Source organism: Delphinus delphis, chromosome 13 (assembly GCF_949987515.2).
Source record: "Delphinus delphis chromosome 13, mDelDel1.2, whole genome shotgun sequence".
NCBI classification, from domain to species: domain Eukaryota; kingdom Metazoa; phylum Chordata; class Mammalia; order Artiodactyla; family Delphinidae; genus Delphinus; species Delphinus delphis.
This window is the reverse complement of record NC_082695.1, coordinates 29,457,342-29,479,403: the sequence shown is the minus strand read 5'-3', so window position 1 is coordinate 29,479,403 and position 22,062 is coordinate 29,457,342. Positions and strand designations below refer to the sequence as shown.

Sequence of the window (22,062 nt, the reverse complement as noted above, 5' to 3'; positions counted from 1 at the left end):
GAGCTCTGCCCACCAGAGCAACAGTCAGCTCTACCCACCACCAGTCCCTCCCATCAGGAAACTTGCACAAGCCTCTTAGATAGCCTCATCCGCCATAGGGCATACAGCAGAAGCAAGAAGAACTACAATCCTGCAGCCTGCGGAACAAAAACCACATTCACAGAAAGATAGACAAGATGAAAAGGCAGAGGGCTATGTACCAGATGAAGGAACAAGATACAACCCCAGGAAAACAACTAAATGAAGTGGAGATAGGCAACCTTCCAGAAAAAGAATTCACAATAATGATAGTGAAGATGATCCAGGACCTTGGAAAAAGAATGGAGGCAAAGATCGAGACGATGCAAGAAATGTTTAACAAAGACCTAGAAGAATTAAGGAACAAGCAAACAGAGATGAACAATACAATAACTGAAATGAAAACCACACTGTTAGGAATCAATAGCAGAATAACTGAGGCAGAAGAACGGATAAGTGACTTGGAAGACAGAATGGTGGAATTCACTGCTGTGGAACAGAATAAAGAAAAAAGAATGGAAAGCAATGAAGACAGCCTAAGAGACCTCTGGGACAACATTAAACGTTATAGGGGTCCCAGAAGGAGAAGAGAGAGAGAAAGGACCCGAGGAAATATTTGAAGAGATTATAGTCGAAAACTTCCCTAACATGGGAAAGGAAATAGCCACCCAAGTCCAGGAAGCACAGAGTCCCATACAGGATAAACCCAAGGAGAAACACACCAAGACACATAGTAATCAAATTGGCAAAAATTAAAGACAAAGAAAAATTATTGAAAGCAGCAAGGGAAAAATGACAAATAACATACAAGGGAACTCCCATAAGGTTAACAGCTGATTTCTCAGCAGAAACTCTGCAAGCCAGAAGGGAGTGGCATGATGTACTTAAAGTGATGAAAGAGAAGAACCTACAACGAAGATTACTCTACCCAGCAAGGATCTCATTCAGATTCGATGGAGAAATCAAAAGCTTTACAGACAAGCAAAAGCTAAGAGAATTCAGCACCACCAAACCAGCTCTACAACAAATGCTAAAGGAACTTCTCTAAGTGGGAAACACAAGAGAAGAAAAGGACCTACAAAAACAAACCCAAATTTCTCCAAAGAAGATATACAGACTGCCAACAAACACATGAAAGAATGCTCAACATCATTAATCATTAGAGAAATGCAAATCAAAACTACAATGAGATATCATCTCACACCAGTCAGAATGGCCATCATCAAAAAAATCTAGAAACAATAAATGCTGCAGAGGGTGTGGAGAAAAGGGAACACTCTTGCACTGCTGGTGGGAATGTGAATTGGTTCAGCCACTATGGAGAACAGTATGGAGGTTCCTTAAAAAACTACAAATAGAACTACCATATGACCCAGCAATCCCACTACTGGGCATATACCCTGAGAAAACCGAAATTCAAAAAGAGTACTGTACCAAAATGTTCATTGCAGCTCTATTTACAATAGCCCGGAGATGGAAACAACCTAAGTGCCCATCATCGGATGAATGGATAAAGAAGATGTGGCACATATATACAATGGAATATTACTCAGCCATAAAAAGAAACGAAATTGAGCTATTTGTAATGAGGTGGATAGACCTAGAGTCTGTCATTACAGAGTGAAGTAAGTCAGAAAGAAAAAGACAAATACCGTATGCTAACACATATATATGGAATTTAAGGAAAAAAAATGTCATGAAGAACCTAGGGGTAAGGCAGGAATAAAGACGCAGACCTCCTAGAGAACGGACTTGAGGTTATGGGGAGGGGGAAGGGTGAGCTGTGACAGGGCGAGAGAGAGTCATGGACATATACACACTAACAAACGTAGTAAGGTAGATAGCTAGTGGGAAGCAGCCGCATGGCACAGGGATATTGGCTCAGTGCTTTGTGACAGCCTGGAGGGGTGGGATAGGGAGGGTGGGAGGGAGGGAGACGCAAGAGGGAAGAGATATGGGAACATATGTATATGTATAACTGATTCACTTTGTTATAAAGCAGAAACTAACACACCATTGTAAAGCAATTGTACCCCAATAAAGATGTTAAAAAAAAAAAAACCCAAAACAATTAATAAAATGGTCATAGGAACATACATATTGATAATTACCTTAAACGTGAATGGATTAAATGCTCCAGCCAAAAGACATACTTTTGCTGAATGGATACAAAAACAAGACCCATATATATGCTGTCTACAAGAGACCCACTTCAGACCTAGGGAGACATACAGAATGAAAGTGAGGGATGGAAAAAGATATTCCACGCTAATGGAAATCAAAAGAAAGCTGGAGTAGCAATACTCATATCAGATAAAATAGACTTTAAAATAAAGAATATTACAAGAGACAAGGAAGGACACTACATAATGATCAAGGGGTCAATCCAAGAAGAAGATATAACAATTATAAATATATATGTACCCAACATAGGAGCACCTCAATACATAAGGCAACTGCTAACAGCTATAAAAGAGGAAATTGACAGTAACACAATAATAGTGGGGGACTTTAATACCTCACTTACACCAATGGACAGATCATCCAAAGTGAAAATAAATAAGGAAACAGAAGCTTTAAATGACACAATAGACCAGATAGATTTAACTGATATTTATAGGACATTCTATCCAAAAACAGCAGATAACACTTTCTTCTCAAGTGCACATGGAACATTCTCCAGGATAGATCACATCTTGGGTCACAAATCAAGCCTCAGTAAATTTAAGAAAATTGAAATCATATCAAGCCTCTTTTCTGACCACAACGCTATGAGATTAGAAATGAATTACAGGGAAAACGTAAAAATCACAAACACATGGAAGCTAAACAATACGTTACTAAGTAACCAAGAGATCACCGGAGAAATCAAAGAGGAAATCAAAAAATACCTAGAGACAAATGACAATGAAAACATGACGATCCAAAACCTATAGGATGCAGCAAAAGCAGTTCTAAGAGGGAAGTTTATAGCAATACAAGCCTACCTCAAGAAATAAGAAAAATCTCAAATAAACAATCTAACCTTACACCTAAAGGAACTAGAGGAAGAAGAACAAACAAAACCCAAAGTTAGCAGAAGGAAAGAAATCATAAAGATCAGATCAGAAATAATTGAAATACAAATGAAGAAAACAATAGCAAAGATCAATAAAACTAAAAGCTGGTTCTTTGAGAAGATAAACAAAATTGATAAACCATTAGCCAGACTCATCAAGAAAAAGAGGAAGAGGACTCAAATCAATAAAATTACAAATGAAAAAGAAGTTACAACAGACACCGCAGAAATACAAACCATCCTAAGAGACTACTACAAGCAACTCTATGCCAATAAAATGGACAACCTGGAAGAAATGGACAAATTCTTAGAAAAGTATAACCTTCCAAGACTGAACCAGGAAGAAATAGAAAATATGAACAGACCAATCACAAGCAATTAAATTGAAGCTGTGATTAAAAATCTTCTGACAAACAAAAGTTCAGGACCAGATGGCTTCACAGGTGTATTCTATCAAACATTTAGAGAAGAGCTAACACCCATCCTTCTCAAACTCTTCCAAAAAATTGCGGAGGAAGGAACACTCCCAAGCTCATTCTATGAGGCCACCATCACCCTGATACCAAAACCAGACAAAGATACTACAAAAAAAGAAAATTACAGACCAATATCACTGATGAATATAGATAAAAAATCCTCAACAAAATACTAGCAAACAGAATCCAACAACACATTAAAAGGATCATATACCATGATCAAGTGGGATTTATCCCAGGGATGCAAGGATTCTTCAATATATGCAAATCAATCAATGTGATACACCATATTAACAAATTGAAGAATAAAAACCATATGATCATCTCAATAGATGCAGAAAAAGCTTTTGACAAAATTCAACACTGATTTATGATAAAAACTCTCCAGAAAGTGGGCATAGAGGGAACCTACCTCAACATAATAAAGGACGTATACAACAAACCCACAGCAAACATCATTCTCAATAGTGAAAAACTGAAAGCATTTCCTGTAAGATCAGGAACAAGACAAGGATGTCCACTCTCACCACCATTATTCAACATAGTTTTGGAATTCCTAGCCACGGCAATCAGAGAAGAAAAAGAAATAAAAGGAATCCAAGTTGGAAAAGAAGTAAAACTGTCACTGTTTGCAGATGACATGATACTATACATGGAGAATCCTAAAGATGCCACCAGAAAACTACTAGAGCTAATCAATGAATTTAGTAAAGTTGCAGGATACAAAATTAATGCACAGAAATCTCTTGCATTCCTATACACTAAAAACGAAAGACCAGAAAGAGAAATTAAGGAAACAATCCCATTCACCATTGCAACAAGAAGAATAAAATACCTAGGAATAAACCTACCTAGGGAGACAAAAGACCTGTATGCAGAAAACTATAAGACACTGATGAAAGAAATTAAAGATGATACCAACAGATGGAGAGATAAACTGTGTCTTGGATTGGAAGAATCAATATTGTGAAAATGACTCTACTACCCAAAGCAATCTACAGATTCAGTGCAATCCCTATCAAACTACCAATGGCATTTTTTATAGAACTAGAACAAAAAATCTTAAAATTTTTATGGAGACACAAAAGACCCCGAATAGCCAAAGCAGTCTTGAGGGAAGAAAGCGGAGCTGGAGGAATCAGACTCTCTGACTTCAGACTATACTACAACTTACAGTAATCAAGACAATATGGTACTGGCACAAAAACAGAAATATAGATCAATGGAACAAGATAGAAAGCCCAGAGATAAACCCACGCATATGGTCAACTAATCTATGACAAAGGAGGCAAGGATATGCAGTGGAGAAAAGACAGTCTCTTCAATAAGTGGTGCTGGGAAAACTGGACTGCTGCATGTAAAAGAATGAAATTAGAACACTCCCTAACACCATACACAGAAATAAACTCAAAATGGATTAGAGACCTAAATATAAGACTGGACACTATAAAACTCTTAGAGGAAAACATAGGAAGAACACTCTTTGACATAAACCACAGCAAGATCTTTTTTGATCCATCTCCTAGAGAAATGGAAATAAAAACAAAAATAAATGCGACCTAATGAAACTTCAAAGCTTTTGCACAGCAAAGGAAACCATAAACAAGACGAAAAGACAGCCCTCAGAATGGGAGAAAATATTCACAAACGAATCACTGGACAAAGGATTAATTTCCAAAATACGTAAACAGCTCATGCAGCTCAATATTAAAAAAACAAACAACCCAATCCAAAAATGGGCAGAAGACCTAAATAGACATTTCTCCAAGGAAGACATACAGATGGCCAAGAAGCACATGAAAAGCTGCTCAACATCACTAATCATTAGAGAAATGCAAATCAAAACTACAATGAGGTATCACCTCACACCAGTTAGAATGGGCATCATCAGAAAATCTACAAACAACAAATGCTGGAGAGGGTGTGGAGAAAAGGGAACCCTCTTGCACTGTTGGTGGGAATGTAAATTGATACAGCCACTTTGGAGAACAGTATGGAGGTTCCTTAAAAAACTAAAAATAGAATTACCATATGATCTAGCAATCCCACTACTGGGCATATACCCAGAGAAAACCATAATTCAAAAAGACACATGCACCGCAATGTTCATTGCAGCACTATTTACAATAGCCAGGTCATGGAAGCAACCTAAATGCCCATTGACAGGCAAATGGATAAAGAAGATGTGGTACATATATACAATGGAATATTACTCAGCCATAAAAAGGAGCGAAATTGGGTCATTTGTTGAGACGTGGATGGATCTAGAGACTGTCATACAGAGTGAAGTAAGTCCAAAGAGAAAAACAAATATCGTATATTAACGCATATATGTGGAACCTAGAAAAATGGTACGATGAACCGGTATGCAGGTCAGAAATAGACACACAGATGTAGAGAACAAACGTATAGACACCAAGGGGGGAAAGCCGCGGGGGGTGGGTGGTGGTGTGATGAATTGGGTGATTGGGATTGACATGTATACACTGATGTGTATAAAATTGATGACTAATAAGAACCTGCTTATAAAAAAATAAAGTCAAAAATAAGTAAAATAAAATAAAATGGTAAAGCGTTCGCCCATCTGGCAGCGCGGGGGCTAAGGCCTGAGCGAGGGAGACATGATGAGGCTGTTTTACTGAAGGAGAACATTTTACTTCTGTGAGCAGCACGTTGAGCTACCTTCCTCACGTTGGCCACTGACTAGGATACCTGTCATTCAGAGATTCTGAACGAGAATTCACTGCCACAGTACTGCTCTTCTGCACGGGAGGCCCAGTGGAGCTCACCTGTCTCCGTTGGCTTTCAGGAGGGACACAGGAGGTGAGCTTGCCGGTGAACGCCTAGGTGCAGAGTGCTGTTCTGCCCTGGCCTGCAGGTTGGATGCACCTCCTGACAGGTGGGGCCCAGGAGCTCCTTCTTGGGATCCCTGACCTCCTCTCCCCCTGCCACCCGTGGAGGAGGCTCATGGGGAATTAAATAGCCCTGGGGTTGGAATGAGTCAGCTGCCGTGTTGCCGGGTTACACCCACCAACAACAAAACACGGACCCTCATTGGGCGGCACAGCCTGTTGAGAAATCCGAAGCCACAAGAATGCTGTTTCCTGCCCTCCTGCCCCACGGGGAGCCTCCCAGGGCTGTGGGCTCTGCCTGAGTCCCAGACACATACCGTCCACGCTGCGTGGACCCCGTTGAAATATAACACCTGATGACCGTCCGAGCCTGGGGCTGGGAGGAGATGCCCCCTTTCCTGTGTTTTCAGCCCTAAGCCTCCCTCCTGGCCCTTTCAGAAGGCTGGGTGAGTCTTTGCCCCCCAGGACTTTTCCAGTTGTCCTTGTCAGCACTCCCCATCCTTCCTCCGAAGACCCCATGGTCCCTCTACCTCAGTCCTCCTCTCTGCTGAAGGCCAGTGGGGGTGACTGTCACTCAGTCATTCAGTGGGTACTTACCAATCACCTCCTAGGTGCCTGGCACTGCTAGGATCCTGGCCCCTTAAAAACAAAACGTGATCCCGATCGTAGGAGATCCACAGCCCGTTAGGGAGACAGAATCTCACCAGGATGATGGCAGCCCCCAGGCTGCTCTCGAGGAGGGGGTGCTGCGCGGAGCTCTCCAGGAGGCCACGTGGAAGCGGGTGGGGAGGGGTGGACCAGAGCAGGTGCAAGGTCCAGAAACAGACGTGAGCACAGCAAGGTCCCAGAGCGGCTGTCCCGTCGGGCATGAACAGGGAGGACTCAGGCAGGAAGCCTCGTCCTGCTAAGGCACTGGGTTTCATTGGTTGGAAGACATGGAAGAATTCTATTCACGGGAATACTTGATGGATCTGTAGTTTTGAGAGATCCCCACGGTGGGCCTGGGAGTGATAGATTGCAGGAGACTGGAGGACCAGTTAGAGGCAGCAGCAGAAACCTGAGTGATGGAGACGAGGGCCTGATCACTTCGGGCTGAGAGGGGAGGGGACGCCTTGTAGGCACCTCCAGGGCTTTGGGCCTAGGAAACAGCAGGTTTACAGGGAGAGCCGCCGGTTGGTGGCTGAAAGGCGGTGAGTATAAATAGAGAAGTGATGGTTTCCAAGCCCCTTTGCTTTTCCACACGGCTATGAGCCCTCTGAGGCTGTAACCGCATGCCCAACACAGGCCAGTCTGCTGGAGGCAGCCGCCCATCCCACATCCCGACCCGTAATGCTTTCACCAGCACCCCCGCCCCGCTGTCACCCAGCTCTGCACACTCATCCCGACTCCGTTTCTTCTTATGGTCCCTGGAAGTTGGTGTCTTTCTCCGTGGTCTCTAGGGTGACTTCTGGGAGTCCTGACTTTGTGTATGTAGCTTCAGCTTGAAAGTCTGAAAATACTCTTTCCCATCAAAATGAACTAGCTGTGTGTTTATCCCTTGGCTTGGGCGGACTCGTTTCAGTTTACCTCTTTAAGGCCTATCACAGCGCCCAGCCTGTGGCAGACATTCGGTAAATATTTGTTGAAAGAAATGAAGGAAAGTCATGGATGCCATGTCTCCTGTGATGGTGATTACAGAAGACCGGTTGATGCTGACGCCTTCCAGTCTCCCCGGGCTGTGTGTGGCCTCCCCCGAGACACAGCTGGGGGGTTCCAAGGTCACCGAATGGTCACACATCTACCAGGGGCCCCGAGGAAGCAGCCACTCACCTCCGCAGGGTTCTCCTTTCAGATTGTAGCTGTACCATTTGTTCCAGCGACAATTCTTGGACACCAACCAGGTGTCCCGCAGCTCAGCACATTTCTGATGCTGGCTGACCCACAGTTAACACCGACCCCATGGGTCATGAACTCGGTCCCACAAGACTACCCGCCCCTTCAGACGCCAGCTCAGGTCTTGGTTATCCCCAAGTCACCCACGCTTCTGCGCAGCAGACGACGCATTTTGGGGGTCCATGACTGGCCCACCCAGGTTCAATAATTCACTAGAACAGACAGAACTCAAGAAAGCACTAGACTTATGATTCATTTTTATAAAGGGTACAACTCAAGACCAGGCAAATGGAAGAGACACATAAGACAAGGTTTGGCGGGCAGGGAGGGGCTGTTGCGTGGAGCTCTAATGCCCTCTCCGGGCACCCCACCCCCCCAGCGCCTCCGTGTGTCCACCAGCCCGCAGCTCCCCACGCCTTGCGTTCGAGGCTTCGTATTGAGCTGTCATTACTTGGTCGTGACTGATTAAGTCTCCAGCCCCCGCCCAAGGTTGGGAGTAGGGTTGAAAGTTCCCCCTCCTCTAGTCAGCTGGGCAACCAGCTCCGGGTCCTGCAGCCACTTCTGACACGGCCCCACCCCATCAGAAACTCAGGTGTGGTCTCCTGGGGGCTCTTAATGAATAACAAAGACGCCGACCCCTGGGGAAACTCCATGGGCTTCAGGAGTTCTGCACCAAGAACCAGGGACAAAGACATATTTCGTGTGATATCACCGTGGTGAGACACACTTTCTCAGACCCAGGAGTGGGTGGTCCTTCTAATCTCAGGTCATTTAAGAGGAGCGGGACTTGCCTGGCCTCCAGACTCCTGGCATGAGAACCTGTTCTACAGGATGGGCTGCACCTGGCCCTGCCTCTGCCCCTCCTCCAGCGTGCTGCAGTTTGGGGTTCTTTCTTTGTCTGTAAAGATCGAAGGAACGGCTTCTGGAATGTGGGTGCCTGTTTGCTCGTTGTGACAGGAGCAAAGGGGGCAGAGCCAGAGGGCCCCGCGTTGGCCCCTGTCTCTGCCCCGAGTCACTGTGTCACCTTGGCAAGTCATTTGTTTAACGAGACCCGTTTCGAAACCTGGGGGAGATCTGAGGACGCGCTTCTCTTCTCTCTGCATTTCAGGGCCCAGCATTGTTGGCTCTGAGAGAACTAACCCTTCTCGGAGGTTTACTGTGGTCCTCGGGATGGATAGGTTGTATTGCATTGCAAGTGACTTTGTTCTCACCGTAACCCTGGCAGAAACTTTTCTGCTCGTCTTCGTCCAGCGAGGGGGCTGATGAGAGGGGAGTTAAGAACGCAGGGGAGGTGTCGCTGCAGCTTCCTTGGTTGCCAGATGGGCCCCTACCCCAGGGAGAGATGAGCAAACACAGCCCGTCTTATCTGCTCCACCTTTGGGCAGAGAGGAGCCCCACCCTTCAATTTGTGGTTTGATAAAGACTGCCAGGAAGACAGAAGAAATAGGGTGACTTGCCAAACTGAACCTAGACAAGCCCTCTTCTGAAATATTTCAACTGTAAAATTCACCGCCACCAAAAGACTGAAGACTTATTTTTAATAACTGAGAGGCCCGGGGCTTGTCTGTTAGAACACAAGAAAGAGGGTAGATTCGGGAGAGTCATTTTGCCCGGTGCATCTTTGGTGAGAACGATGACTCAAGTGCAGATTCCAGCTGACACTCAGGAGGCCTCTTTTCTCCTGGGACCACCGTCTTGAAGGTGGCAGTGGGACCCTTTCCCAGGAAGTGCCTGAAAAGTCCTCCTCTCATATGATTTGGGGTCTGGAGAGAATTTAAATGCCAGGTAGAAGTTGCCCAGTAACTTTTTTTTTAATATACATTTATTTTATTTCTGGCTGCACTGGGTCTTCGTTGCTGCGCGTGGGCTTTCTCTAGTTGCGGCGAGCGGGGGCTACTCTTCGTTGCGGTGCGCGGGCTTCTCATTGTGGTGGCTTCTCTTGTTGCGGAGCACGGGCTCTAGGCACGTGGGCTCAATAGTTGTGGTGCACGGGCTTAGTCGCTCCGCGGCATATGAGATCTTCCTGGACCAGGGCTCGAACCCATGTGCCCTGCATTGGCAGGAGGATTCTTAACCACTGCGCCACCAGGGAAGCCCTTCCCAGTAACTTTATGCACCGGTTGAAACCATCGATGAGGCCTGTAGAAGAACTGCCCTCCCAGTTTTGATTTTCCCTGCCCTCTGCCCTTTCCCTGTAGCATCCCCCTAGCCCAGCCCTGCATTCTCTTGCCTGCAGTACTGGAGGAACTGGTGAACTCTCCCCTGCCTCCCTGTCTAGTCCCTTTCGTGCCCCTGTTTCCCTAGGATATGGAGCTGATCCTGTCGCTGGCCCTCCGTGACCACTAGGTGCCCACCTGCCCGTCCACGATCCCTGCTGGACCCTCTCAGCCCCATCACTGACTTTCTCTGCACTCAGACCCCACGTCCTTCATTGTCAACCCTCCATTGTACCCAAGGCAGTGCTGGCTGGGTGCAGAGTTGACTTTCCATGGCACCGGGGATGGGGGAATGAGGGCGCTCCCCACCTGGGGGGCCTTTGTCAGGCTGCTGTATCACAGGCCCTGGTCCATGTTCTCACTGCCGCTCGTGGCCACACTTCAGTGACCTCCTCCAAGGCACCTGCCTGGGTTCCATTGATCAAATGCACGGCTCTCCACCCCGCTACTCCTGAGCACTTTGCTGTCCACACAGATATGACAATGTTGTTCCTTCGCGTGTCTGTGGGTGTGTGTGTCTTCGCTCTCAAGTGTAGATTCCAAAAGGCAGGGACTAGGGTTTTCTCTACACCTGAAAGAAAGGCTGGCATACAACAGCACTCACTAAATATTGGTTGAATACATCAGTAAACTTCTGGAGAACAGGCACTGTGTCTTTTTAAATGTTTGGATCCACCGCAGTATGTTCACATGAAAAGTACATCAATAAATGTCTTTTTAGATTATTCATCTAAATGTGCCGTTGGAGTTGTGAACATGCTCACTGCCAAACTTCCAGATCATGTCACATATTTTCTCTGATTTATAAAAGGCAATATATGGAAATCCTTAGAAAAGCATGTATGCATGCATGCACACATACACAAATTTTTAAAAATATTGAGTCATTATTATGGGAAAAAATTTTGGAATCAATCCTAACTCCGAAAGCTGGCCTTACTCCTAAAACCTTTTCCTACTGTTCTGGAGTTCTTTCCTTCGGTGGGACCGGGGACAGTAGTTTATCTCCATGGATGCCAGAGAGCAGGTTTTAAACTTGAAAAAGCCTCACCCATCTTAGGTTTCCAATACTTGCTGAGCAACCGAGTTATTATTCTGCAGGACCACAAGGGAGCTGTTTGCACGTGAGCTTTTTCTTTGCTCTGTCGGGTTATTTATCCTGTACAAACGAGCATTCATCTCTGTCTGGGTTTGCGCTCTTTTCCAGGGAGGTGCCCTTGAAGGATGCTAAGGAGTATGCAGAGTCCATTGGTGCTGTTGTGGTTGAGACCAGTGCAAAGAACGCAATTAATATAGAAGAGCTCTTTCAAGGAATCAGTAAGTACCTGATTTGTGTTTTCCGCATGGATTGCATTTTTATGCTCTGGGAGTCAGAGGATAAAAACCAGGGAGCTCCAGAGGAGAGCACTTCCTCTGCGTGAATTTGTTCGATGCCACAGATACTAAACCCTGCAGTTCTGCCCTGGTTACTGCAGACCCACACGGTGCATCCTCATTCTCCATCTCTACGAGTCTGTGGTTTCACCGGCCGAGTCTGGGTTTCGTGAATCAAAATGAAGTAATCCTGTTGAAAAATAAAATGTATTTTGATCAAAGAATTATATATTTTATAGCATTTTATGTTAATATGTCCAGGGGAGGAGAAAGAAAATAGAGAGTGATAAAGGTATAGAAAACCAAAACCACCCATGAAACTGAGTGACTCTGGGCAAACGAAACAAGAGAAGCTTTTAGTCATTTCTTTTGCCTGGTGACTGTCGGCAAGAAGTGGTGTCTTCATCCCATGTGACCTGAAGTTGGGAAGTGGGTGGAGAGTTGGTGTGGAAAACTTTTCCTCATTTCTGGTGAGTTTTTTAATTGAAGTATAGTTGATTTACAATGTCATGTTAGTTTCAGGTGTACAGCAAAGTCATTCAGTTATACGTGTGTGTATATATATATATATATATATATACTTCTTTTCAGATTCTTTTCTCTTACAGGTTATTACAAGATATTAAGCACAGTCCCCTGTGCTGTACAGTAGGTCCTTATTGGTTATCTATTTTATAGATAGTAGTGTGTGTATGTCAATCCCAAACTCCTAGTTTATCCCTCCCCTTTCCGCTTTGGTGACCATAAGTTTGTTTTCTGTGTCTGTGAGCTGTTTCTGTTTTGTAAATAAATTCATTTGCATTTGTTTTTTTTACACTCCACACGTAAGAAGTGATATCATACGGTATTTGTCGTTCTCTGCCTGGCTTACTTCACTCAGCATGATCATCTCTGGGTCCATCTGATCAGTTACTGATGGAAGCTGATGGCTCTTGTCTTTGTCCCCAGTCCTGGGTCGTGTTTGCTTCCCTATCTTTATGTTGGTCTCACGAATAACCTTTATCTGCGGCTGTTCCCCAGCCGACGGCCAGCTTGAACCTTCACAGCTTCCTTGGTAACAGCTTTTCCATCCTGGATCCCCCCAGAGAGCGACCTGCCGGTGGCTGTCTCGAGAAACTGTGTCCTGAGATGCCCTCGGAGCGTGTGCCTAGCCAGGTGCAGGGAGCCAAAGTCCTGGGGTGCCCGTCTCAGGAAAGCCGAACCCCAGAACAGTTGGCTGGGCTGCAGGCAATTCCAGAAGGGAATTCCAGAAGGGAAACTGATGTTTTGGTCTCCATGCGGCCTGCAGTCCCTGTTGGCAAACCTCTCAGAGGCAGAGGGGCCGTGCTTCCCAGGACAGATTTGAGTTCCTTTCCGCTGGTTTTGGTTTGTTACTTCAGACTCTGAGAACCCACAGCAGGGAATATTTTGCTTGTTTCTCTTGGCTTGAAGGAGACTTCACCGCACATGAGGAGCTCTGACCTGGGTTACTTACAGGGCCCAGGAACACGCGAAAGAAGCAGTGGAGCTCTCTGCAGCCCTGGTCCCACTTGTTCGCCAGGGTCCACATCCACTTCCCTTCCTTCCTCCTTCAGAAGGATTTGTATTCCTGCTGTGGTTTCACCCTCAAAACAATAGTATTCTCTGAGCTCTCGGGTCTTGGAGGTTGGACTCTCGCGCGCCAGGGCTGTAGTTTTACGTTGGAAACCCCACATCCTCAGACTCCTGGTCCTGCCTGAAATTGGGCCGTGGGTGCAGGGCTGCGCCGTGTGAGTCTGGGTGACGTCTAAGAGGGTTTGGATTGAGCTCATTCCGCTAACCTCGTATTTCTTCAAACTCTGTCTTTTCTGGGGACGTTCAGCTTTTCTGGTACGTCAGGCTAGTTGTACAGCTGGTAAACATTTTGTTTTTATGAATATGTATTAGTGGTTTTAATTAATGCAGCAGGAGAGCTGCTGACAACTGTGACATTCACAGCCATCCCTGTGCAGCTCCTGGTATTTTCCAGAGCCCTCTCCCCCGCATCCACGCAGCTCTGTGTACCTGAAATTCACCTTGGGATTTCTGCACGAGCTAGGGGACCTTCCGAGGTTTCTGCAAAGTCATGCTTTCGATATAAACTGACATAAGGACTTCAAGGAAGAAAACAAGCCTGAGCCCAAGCATTAGTCTCTCAACTCAAAAGCTAATTCCTTTGCTCTGTTCGGCCAGTATAAATCCCTTCATGCATATGAGGTCTTTATGGATCAAAGTGATGGAGACTTTGCATAAGGAATTCCTGAGAGCCTGGTGGGCTGCTTCATTTAATAAAAAAAAAACAAACGTTTTGCTTATAGCACTGGGCAATCATGGCTTCAAATCATTAATTCGTAGAGAAGCCATTGAATTCTTGTATCTCCTCATCTTCCACATCAAATAAACAGTTGTTTGTTTCTGTTTCATTAGACTTTGGTTAGAGTTACCTTAGCAAAGAAGCCTGTGGATACCCAGACAGTGGCGAGATGTCCGTCCATATTTATAATGTGCACCCTGGTGCCTCCCTGGCCTCTATTCCTTCAGGTGCATGTCTCCAGAGTGGGATGTTGTCACCCACTTACAGGTTAACTTAAAACACAGTACTGAGCGCACCTAGATACATTACAGCAGACACCTCGTTTATTTTCCTGCCCCCTGTTCCAACTTGTATTACATATGCTCCTCCCTGAACTCAAAATAGGTCAAGATATTGCTGACACCTGTGCCCCCCAGAACAGGGTTGCAGAGACAACATGCCCGGGAGAGAGCAGTCACAGAAAACCATGCAGGAGGAGTGAGAAGAAAAGCCGTTAAAGAGGTGTGCTTAAGCAAAATTGATTCATACGGACTCAGAGCAAGAGACCAGCATTTCCCTCTTACATTCCCAGAAGGCCCGTAAGCCAGAAATGAGACAACTGTGTTTTGGGAACATAAGTTAATATATTTCATAACTGGAAATTGTTAGCAAAATACTGTTTTCAGACTGAAGCTGCCCTGTGAAGTGTTTGTGCTGCCCTTTGGGGTGGTCTGTGCACACTCCGTTCTCTGGTTGGCATCCTCCTGGTGCCCTTTTCCACTGCTCACTTTTGACCCGCTTTACTCAACAGTGTGTGGCTAATGTTCTTCGTGTATCTCCATTCAGAGTTGTTCTTTTTTTTCAGCCGCACCACGTGGCGTGTGGGATCTTAGTTCCCCACAGGGATCAGGCCCACACCCCCTGCACTGGAAATGCAGAGTCTTAACCACTGGACTGCCAGGGAAGTCCCATGGGGTTGTTCTTTTTTTTTTCCTGGGTTTTTAGACCTTTAATTTGAACACTAACGTTTTCCTCTTTGAGTTAAAACATAGGAAGGATTCTTAGCCAAGAAAATTATTGTCCACTGAGTTTTTAAATTGGTGTGTGGAAACAGCGAATACTCGACTGTTGTCCCAAACCTGTATGGTCTTCCCTATGAAACTACTCTGCCCGTCTCAGTCACCTTGAGAGGCAGGTGAGGAGCCCTGACAGCAGTAAAGGCTTCATCTTTGCTCCCTCCTTCGTACATTCGCTCTCTCCCGCCCCACCCTGCATGAGATGCCCCTCCCTTCCTCCCCACAGATGTTAATTCCCTGGAATCTCCTGCCTTCGTGAAGTCTCATGCATGGCTCTCCCCTTTGACTTGAGGTTCCTATGGTCTCTGCTCCATCACTCTGACACCTGGACATATGCTTTCTCTGAGTGATTCTCCAAGGGTTCCAGGTATGCGTCTCTTCTTCTGGTGAGCTGTAAGTCCTCTGGGAGCTGATCTCATTCTGGCACATTCCCCATAAAGATGAGGCTAGGAAATAAGAGCGTGCCCAATTGAGGTTTTTGAATCTGGACCTTCCAGCTCATCTCATGCTGTTCCAGGAGATAATATTTCAGTGGATTCACTAGATCAAGTGAAATGTGTCACTTTTCTATGGGTACTTAAGTTGGCTAGCACCAGGCCATGCTGGACACCAGGGACAGCCTGGGGAACAAAACAGACTGACGGTCGAGTGGAGAGACAGGCTGTGGGTACAGTCAAGTGGGTGTGTAATTACACATCGTAGTCAAGGCTGAGAAGCAAAAGTACAAGGACCGTGGGGACAGTTACAGGTGGGGACTTTAGATTGGCTGGGGAAGGTCTCCCCAGGGAGATGGTTTTAGGCTAGACCTGAAAAATGAGAAGAGGGCAGAGAGCTCACGAAGAGCAGTCAGGCCAAGTGGACACGGTGTGTGAGTTCCTGAGGCAGGAAGTGGTGGAGCCTTTAAGGAAGAGAAAGGAGGTGGGTGGGCTGCAGGGTGGGAGCTCAGGAACCACATGCGGGGGGGGGAGGGGAAGGGGGTGTTAGAGACTGAGCCAGATGCTTGCAGGCCTTGTAGTGGGGAGATCCACCCTGGAGAATGTGTCTGGAGGAGGAGGATGCTGTTGTGGTCCTCTAGGAGAGAGGCCTGGATGAGGAGGAAAAACGTGGATGTGAATTTCAGAAGTCTTTTGGGAGTAGAACCAGGAACACTGGGTAGTGGTCCCAATGGGGAACAAGGAACAGCATGGTCCTGAGATGCACCCCAGGCTCCCTTCCCTGGAAGGAGGAAAGTGAGCACAGGAGCAAGTCCTCTGAGGCTGGATTTGCTAAGAGACTGGCAGACTGGATTCTGGAGCATGGGGAACACAAGGTTTGCTTTGTGGATTTCAACTCAAATCCCCTACTCTTTAGAAAGAATCTCTCCCTGAGGGCAAAAAGACTTGGGGCTGCAGGCTCAACAGAAACATGTCTGGATTGGGGCAGGACCTAGGCTGGACAGCTGTGCTTCTGCTCAGCTAACTTGAATACTGACTAGAGAACACAGGGTTTGTCCTGAACATCACATCTGGAGATGAAACTAGGCTTTTGTTTGTTGTTAGTTTGAGAACAAGGTGAGAAATATTCGTTTTTTTTTTAAGTGAATGTAATTAGAGGTACAAGCATATGAGTTTGGAAAAATTAGAATAGGGTGTTAACATGAAAGACAGGAACTTAAGGTTTATGGGCAGTAATCGTGTCTTGTCTGCAATCATTTGTTGCACAGAGTGTTAGCTATTTTAAGTCCACTGGATTTTGAAATTCTCTAGGTGGACACTTTTGGTTTGGAGCAGGTTAAAGAAAGTTTAAAACAAAACAAAACATATGCACATTTTATAATAGTACAGCAAACTGTCAAATGAAGGTAAGTTTAGCCTTTGTGGGACAAGGAAAGGACAAAGACAAAGCCTGTCCACTTTCTTAACCTCTCAAAAGTTAATTTACCAAATGCAATGATAGGAGACCTCTGCAAAAGAATGTAGTTTCAGAATGTGGGTAAGTTGGGTCTCGAAAGCCCTAAACATGCATATCTTTTATCCCAGTGATTCTAAAGAAGAAATTGACCAGGCGTGCAAAATGTAGTAATGATGTTTCACATAGAGCAAATTGTCATTCTGCGCCATTGTTGCAATTGCTTACATATATATTAGCTCATTAATGCACCGTTTGTCTTGTGAAATAGGCACTGTTATCATCCCTATTTTACATCTGAGGAAGCTGAGGTGTGGAGAGGTTTGTGATCTGCTCCAGGTCACAGAGGGTCAGGATTAGAAGCCAGGCAGCCGGGCTCCAGAACCCAGGCTCTCAACTGCGAGTCTGTGTCACTTCTCATTGCAGATGGCAGCTTATGGTAACAGTATTCATGATGGTGAAAAACAGGAAATGACTTAACTGTCCAACACTTGGGAAATAATTTTTTAAAAATCATGGGACACCAGTATAAACTAGTGATTAAAAATGAGTTTGTAAATCTGTCTTTAGTGACATAAAAAGAGAAATGGTTGAGTGTGAAACCAAAGTTATAGAGCAGTTTGTATAATATCCTGATTTTATAAAATATGAACCATATAATATATAATAGTAAATATATTCTTCTGGGCAAATATTGGGAAGATACACACACATTAAAACGTCAACAGTGGTTGTTTCATGGCGGTGAGATTGCAGGGAACTTAACAAAAGACTTTATTACAGGAAAATTTAAACATATACACCAGTAAACTGAATAACATAATGAACCGTCACTACGGTCGTCACCTGGTGTCCTTGGAGGATTGCTTAGGACCCCAGCGAGGATCCTCAAGTCCCTTATATAAAAGGGTGTAGTATTTGTATATAGCCAAGCACATCCTGCCATATACTTTCAATAATCTCTAGATTACAAATAATACCTAAGACAATGTCAGTGCTACGCAAATAGTTGTAAATACAATGTAAATGCTATTCAAATAGTTGCCAATGTGGCAAATTCAACTTTTACTTTTTGGAACTTTCTGGAATTTTTTTTTTCTCGAATATTTTCAGTCTGCGGTGAGTTGAATCTGCGGATACAGAACCTGCAGACATAGAGGGCAGACTGTACTCATAACCAAGCTGGTTTCATCCCTACCCCCCACTCCCCCCGACCCCCCGCCTGTATTATTTTGAAGGGAATTCCAGACATCGTTTCATCTGTAAATATTCTCAGCATGTAACTTTTTTTACATAAAACAATGACATGCTCACATTAATACTCATAATGCTGTAATCATATTCATATCGTCAAACATCCAGTGTTCAGATTTTCAATGGTTCATAATGATCATAACTGGTTTCTTTGTTTGCATTTTATAGTTTGTGTGGATCAGGAGGCAAATAAGCTCCACACACAGTGGATAAAATTGATAAAATTAGCTGGTGTGTCTTTTAAGCCCCTCCTTAGCAGTAGGTTCCCTCCTTGCAATTTCTTTATGCGAGCAGTTAGGTCAGTTGTCCTGATCCGAGTTGAACACACAATGGATTTTGCTGAGTTCCATTTTAGTACCGAGTGGTATTCCGTAACGTGAGTAAAAATTTGTTAGTCCATTCACCTAAACATTTGGGCTGTTTTCAGGTTTTGGCAATTAATTACAGGCAAGGCTGTGATGAGCTTTCGTGTACAAGTCTGTGTGGGTAAATACCTAGAAGTGGCGCAACTGGCTTATCTCACAGCTAATGGTTCACACTCTAAGGGTCCCCCAGACTGTGCTCCAAAGCAGTTTGAACATTTTACATTCCCACCACCAATACAGGAGAGCTCCAGTAGCTCCAGCTCCTTGCCAGCACGTGGAATGATCAGTTGATAAAATTTCAGTCATTCGAATGGGAATATAGTGGTCTCTCCTTGTGGTTTTGACGTCCATCTTCCTAACGACAGGTTACGTTGAGTGCCTTTTCGTGTGCTTATTCGCAATCCTTGTGTCTTCTTTGGGGAAGTGTCTGTTCAACTTTTGCCCGTTTTGTATTGAGTTGTTTTCTTATTATTGGGTTCTAAAGATTATTTATATAGTTTGGATACATGCTCTTTATCAGATAATTGTCTTTCAAATATTTTCTCCCAGGCTGTGGCTTGCGTTTTCACTTTCTCGACGTCTTTGGAAGAGCAGAAGTTTTTCATTTTGATGAAGTCTAGTTTATTAGATTTGTTCTTTGTGGCTTGTGTTTGTTTGTGTTTTTTTTTGCGTCTTATAATTTTTAAATGTTAAACTAAAAAATTAAAAGGGATATATCCACACAATGGAATATTTTCCAGCGATAAGAGGAAATGAGCTATCAGCCCATGAAAAGACACGGGAGAATGTTAAATGCATATTTACTAAGTGAAAGAAGCCAGTCTGAAAAGGCTACATACTATATGGTTCCAGCTATATGACACTCTGGAAAAGGCACAACTATGGGGACAGTAGAACGATCCGTGGTTGCCAGGGGCTGGCAGTGAAACTATTCTGTGTGATACTGTGATGGTATCATGTCATTATACATTTCTCAAAACCCATAGAATGTACAGCGCTAAGAGTGAGCCCTCGTGGAAACCATGGACTTCACTTAATGATCAGTAATGGCTCATCCGTTGTAATAAATGTTCCACACTCCTGCAAGACGTTAAAACAGAGGAAATCGGGAGTTAGGAGGAGGAGTGTATGGGAACTCTCTGAACTTTATGCTCAACTTCTTCTGTAAACCTAAAGCTACCTCCCTTCCCCCAAATATAGTCTATTAATTAAAAAAATAAATAGAAGGAAACGATGCCTTTGAAAGGTAAGGAAGCCTAATGATCTTAGAGTAACTTAAGCCCCTCCGTGCTGAAGACGTTTGGCATTTTGGACTAACGGCCAGTGGTGATCTGCCCCCTCCCTTCCTCCTCTGCTGGGGCGTCACCGTTCCCGAGGCTCCTAGACTTGAACTTCAGTTTTCCTCCCCCGTCTCTTCACCCTCCCACATACAATCAATTGTCACGTCTGCCAGGTGTCTTCCTACGGTTCTCCTTCCAGCCCTGTTTTCTACTTCTCTCCACTGCACCCAAATTAAGGCTGTCATTATCCCTGACCTGGATTTTCTGCCAGCCTCCGGCTGAATCCACTTCCTGAATCCTAAGCCATGCTGGTCCTGCACAGAATGTTAGCACCTTCCGAGGTCTAGACTCTAATGTTCCAGGTCATCTCACAATCCCAATATTGTCTTCTTTCCACAGCAAAAGGACGGTTCAGAGGATGACCTCGAGTGTCATGCATGTGTCGCCTGCCCCACTGTGTATTTCTAGGGCAGGGTCCCGTGATGGTGAGCACCGCAGTGGGCCATAGAGACCCCCCTCTAAATGGAGAGGCGTGGAGGTCACGATCAAGGGCAAAGACTGCCGAGTCCTAGTAAACTTGGTCTCTGGGTGATTCAGAAAATCAGGATCAAGAAATGGAAGTGACAGGGCAAGTACCAGCACCTCTAACACCGACCAAACAAAGCTGAGCCTCAGAAATCCTGGGACTGGGATAAGAGAGAAGAATGCAAACAGCGACTTGTCAGGGAGGACTCCAGGCCTGTGCAGAAAGCGGCCGGTCGCCACACAGGGCGAGAAGATAGCTGCAGCTGAGCCTGCCGTGTGTGAAAGCGTTACAGCCCCAGTCCAGAGCCGTGATACAGCTGATAGGCTTGGAGTTTGTTTTCTCACATACTGAATTCTTGAGGAATCGTTATTAAAGCCTGCTTTTTCTCTGGGCTATCGACTTTCAGGAAAACGGAACTCCAAAAAAAAAAAAAGTCTTTTAACTTTTCCCAAGCAGAATCTTACACAATCCAAACCTTATTAAAATAAACACCCTGCCGTAGGATTTATACTCCAGAACGAGCTGTTTGGAGGTTGTGTACTCAGAGGACATTTTATAAGAGCAGAAATATGCAGTGATGTTTCTTTCAGACGTTTGCGTGGATATTTTTGTCCAATTCTGTGCCCATGTAATTAATACTGATTCAACAGTGTTCCAAGGTGATCACCTTGGTACCAAACGCTATGGCATTTTCTGGAACTATGCTATTGTGTAAGTGCATTTAAGCTTTGAGTAAGTTCCAAATAGCTCCGACCACAAGGTCCGAGCTCTTGGTGTGTTTTCACAGCGCTGGTGGCTTCCTGCACTTTTCAAGGTGCTTGCGTCGTCGTTAGGGCCCGGCTTTCCTTTCTCTGCCTGGAAATGGAAGCACTTCCTTTCTTCTTACTGTTGGAAGCTGGCACGTGCGGGCCCCTCCCCAGCTGAGTGTTTAGGAGAAGAGCAGGATGGGCCCCATCCTAGTAACTGAACCCTAAGCATCCACTGCGCGGAGGGGGAGGCCGGGGTTGATACGTAGCTGCATCCAGAGCCTGGGGTGCTGGGGGCCCGCCCATCGTCCTGGGTTCCTGGCACACTAGCCACAGCGTCTGTGATGCGTGGTGGTTGTCAGGCTACTTCCCGTGTTCTTTTTGTAGGTGAGGAAAGGCCGTCTTGGAGAGAGCAGATAGCATGTCTGAATTCACTCACCCGGAACAGTCTCACTCAGATCTCAAAACTCTTTCCACCAGATGAGAAACACAAAGTCTAAGGAAACTGCAGTGATGCTTTTTTTTTTTTTTAAGGAGTTACTGAAGAAACTTTATTCACAGAACAAGTGTGAAAATATCTTTTTATTGGTATTAAAAGGGAATTTTAAGGCTGTAATACCAGCTCTTTATTCCTTAAAGGGAAGCAGTTACTATAATGATGTACTTGGAGCCACACGGCTAGTTAGCACCTTCCCTCTTCATTGGGGAACCATGAAATCTATTATGTTCCCCCAGGAGGGCAGTTTTCAATGAGAAATTGCTACATTTGTAA

General features: G+C 45.0%; 1 protein-coding gene across 1 annotated transcript in view; it reads left to right on the top strand.

The window, feature by feature from the left end:
* RAB31 (RAB31, member RAS oncogene family) overlaps window positions 1–22,062 on the top strand; it is a 112,122-nt gene that overhangs the window by 83,197 nt on the left and 6,863 nt on the right. Inside the window, exon 6 of the mRNA XM_060028666.1 lies at window positions 11,700–11,809. Coding sequence (XP_059884649.1) covers window positions 11,700–11,809 — 110 coding nt within the window. The remainder of the gene's footprint in view (window positions 1–11,699; window positions 11,810–22,062) is intronic.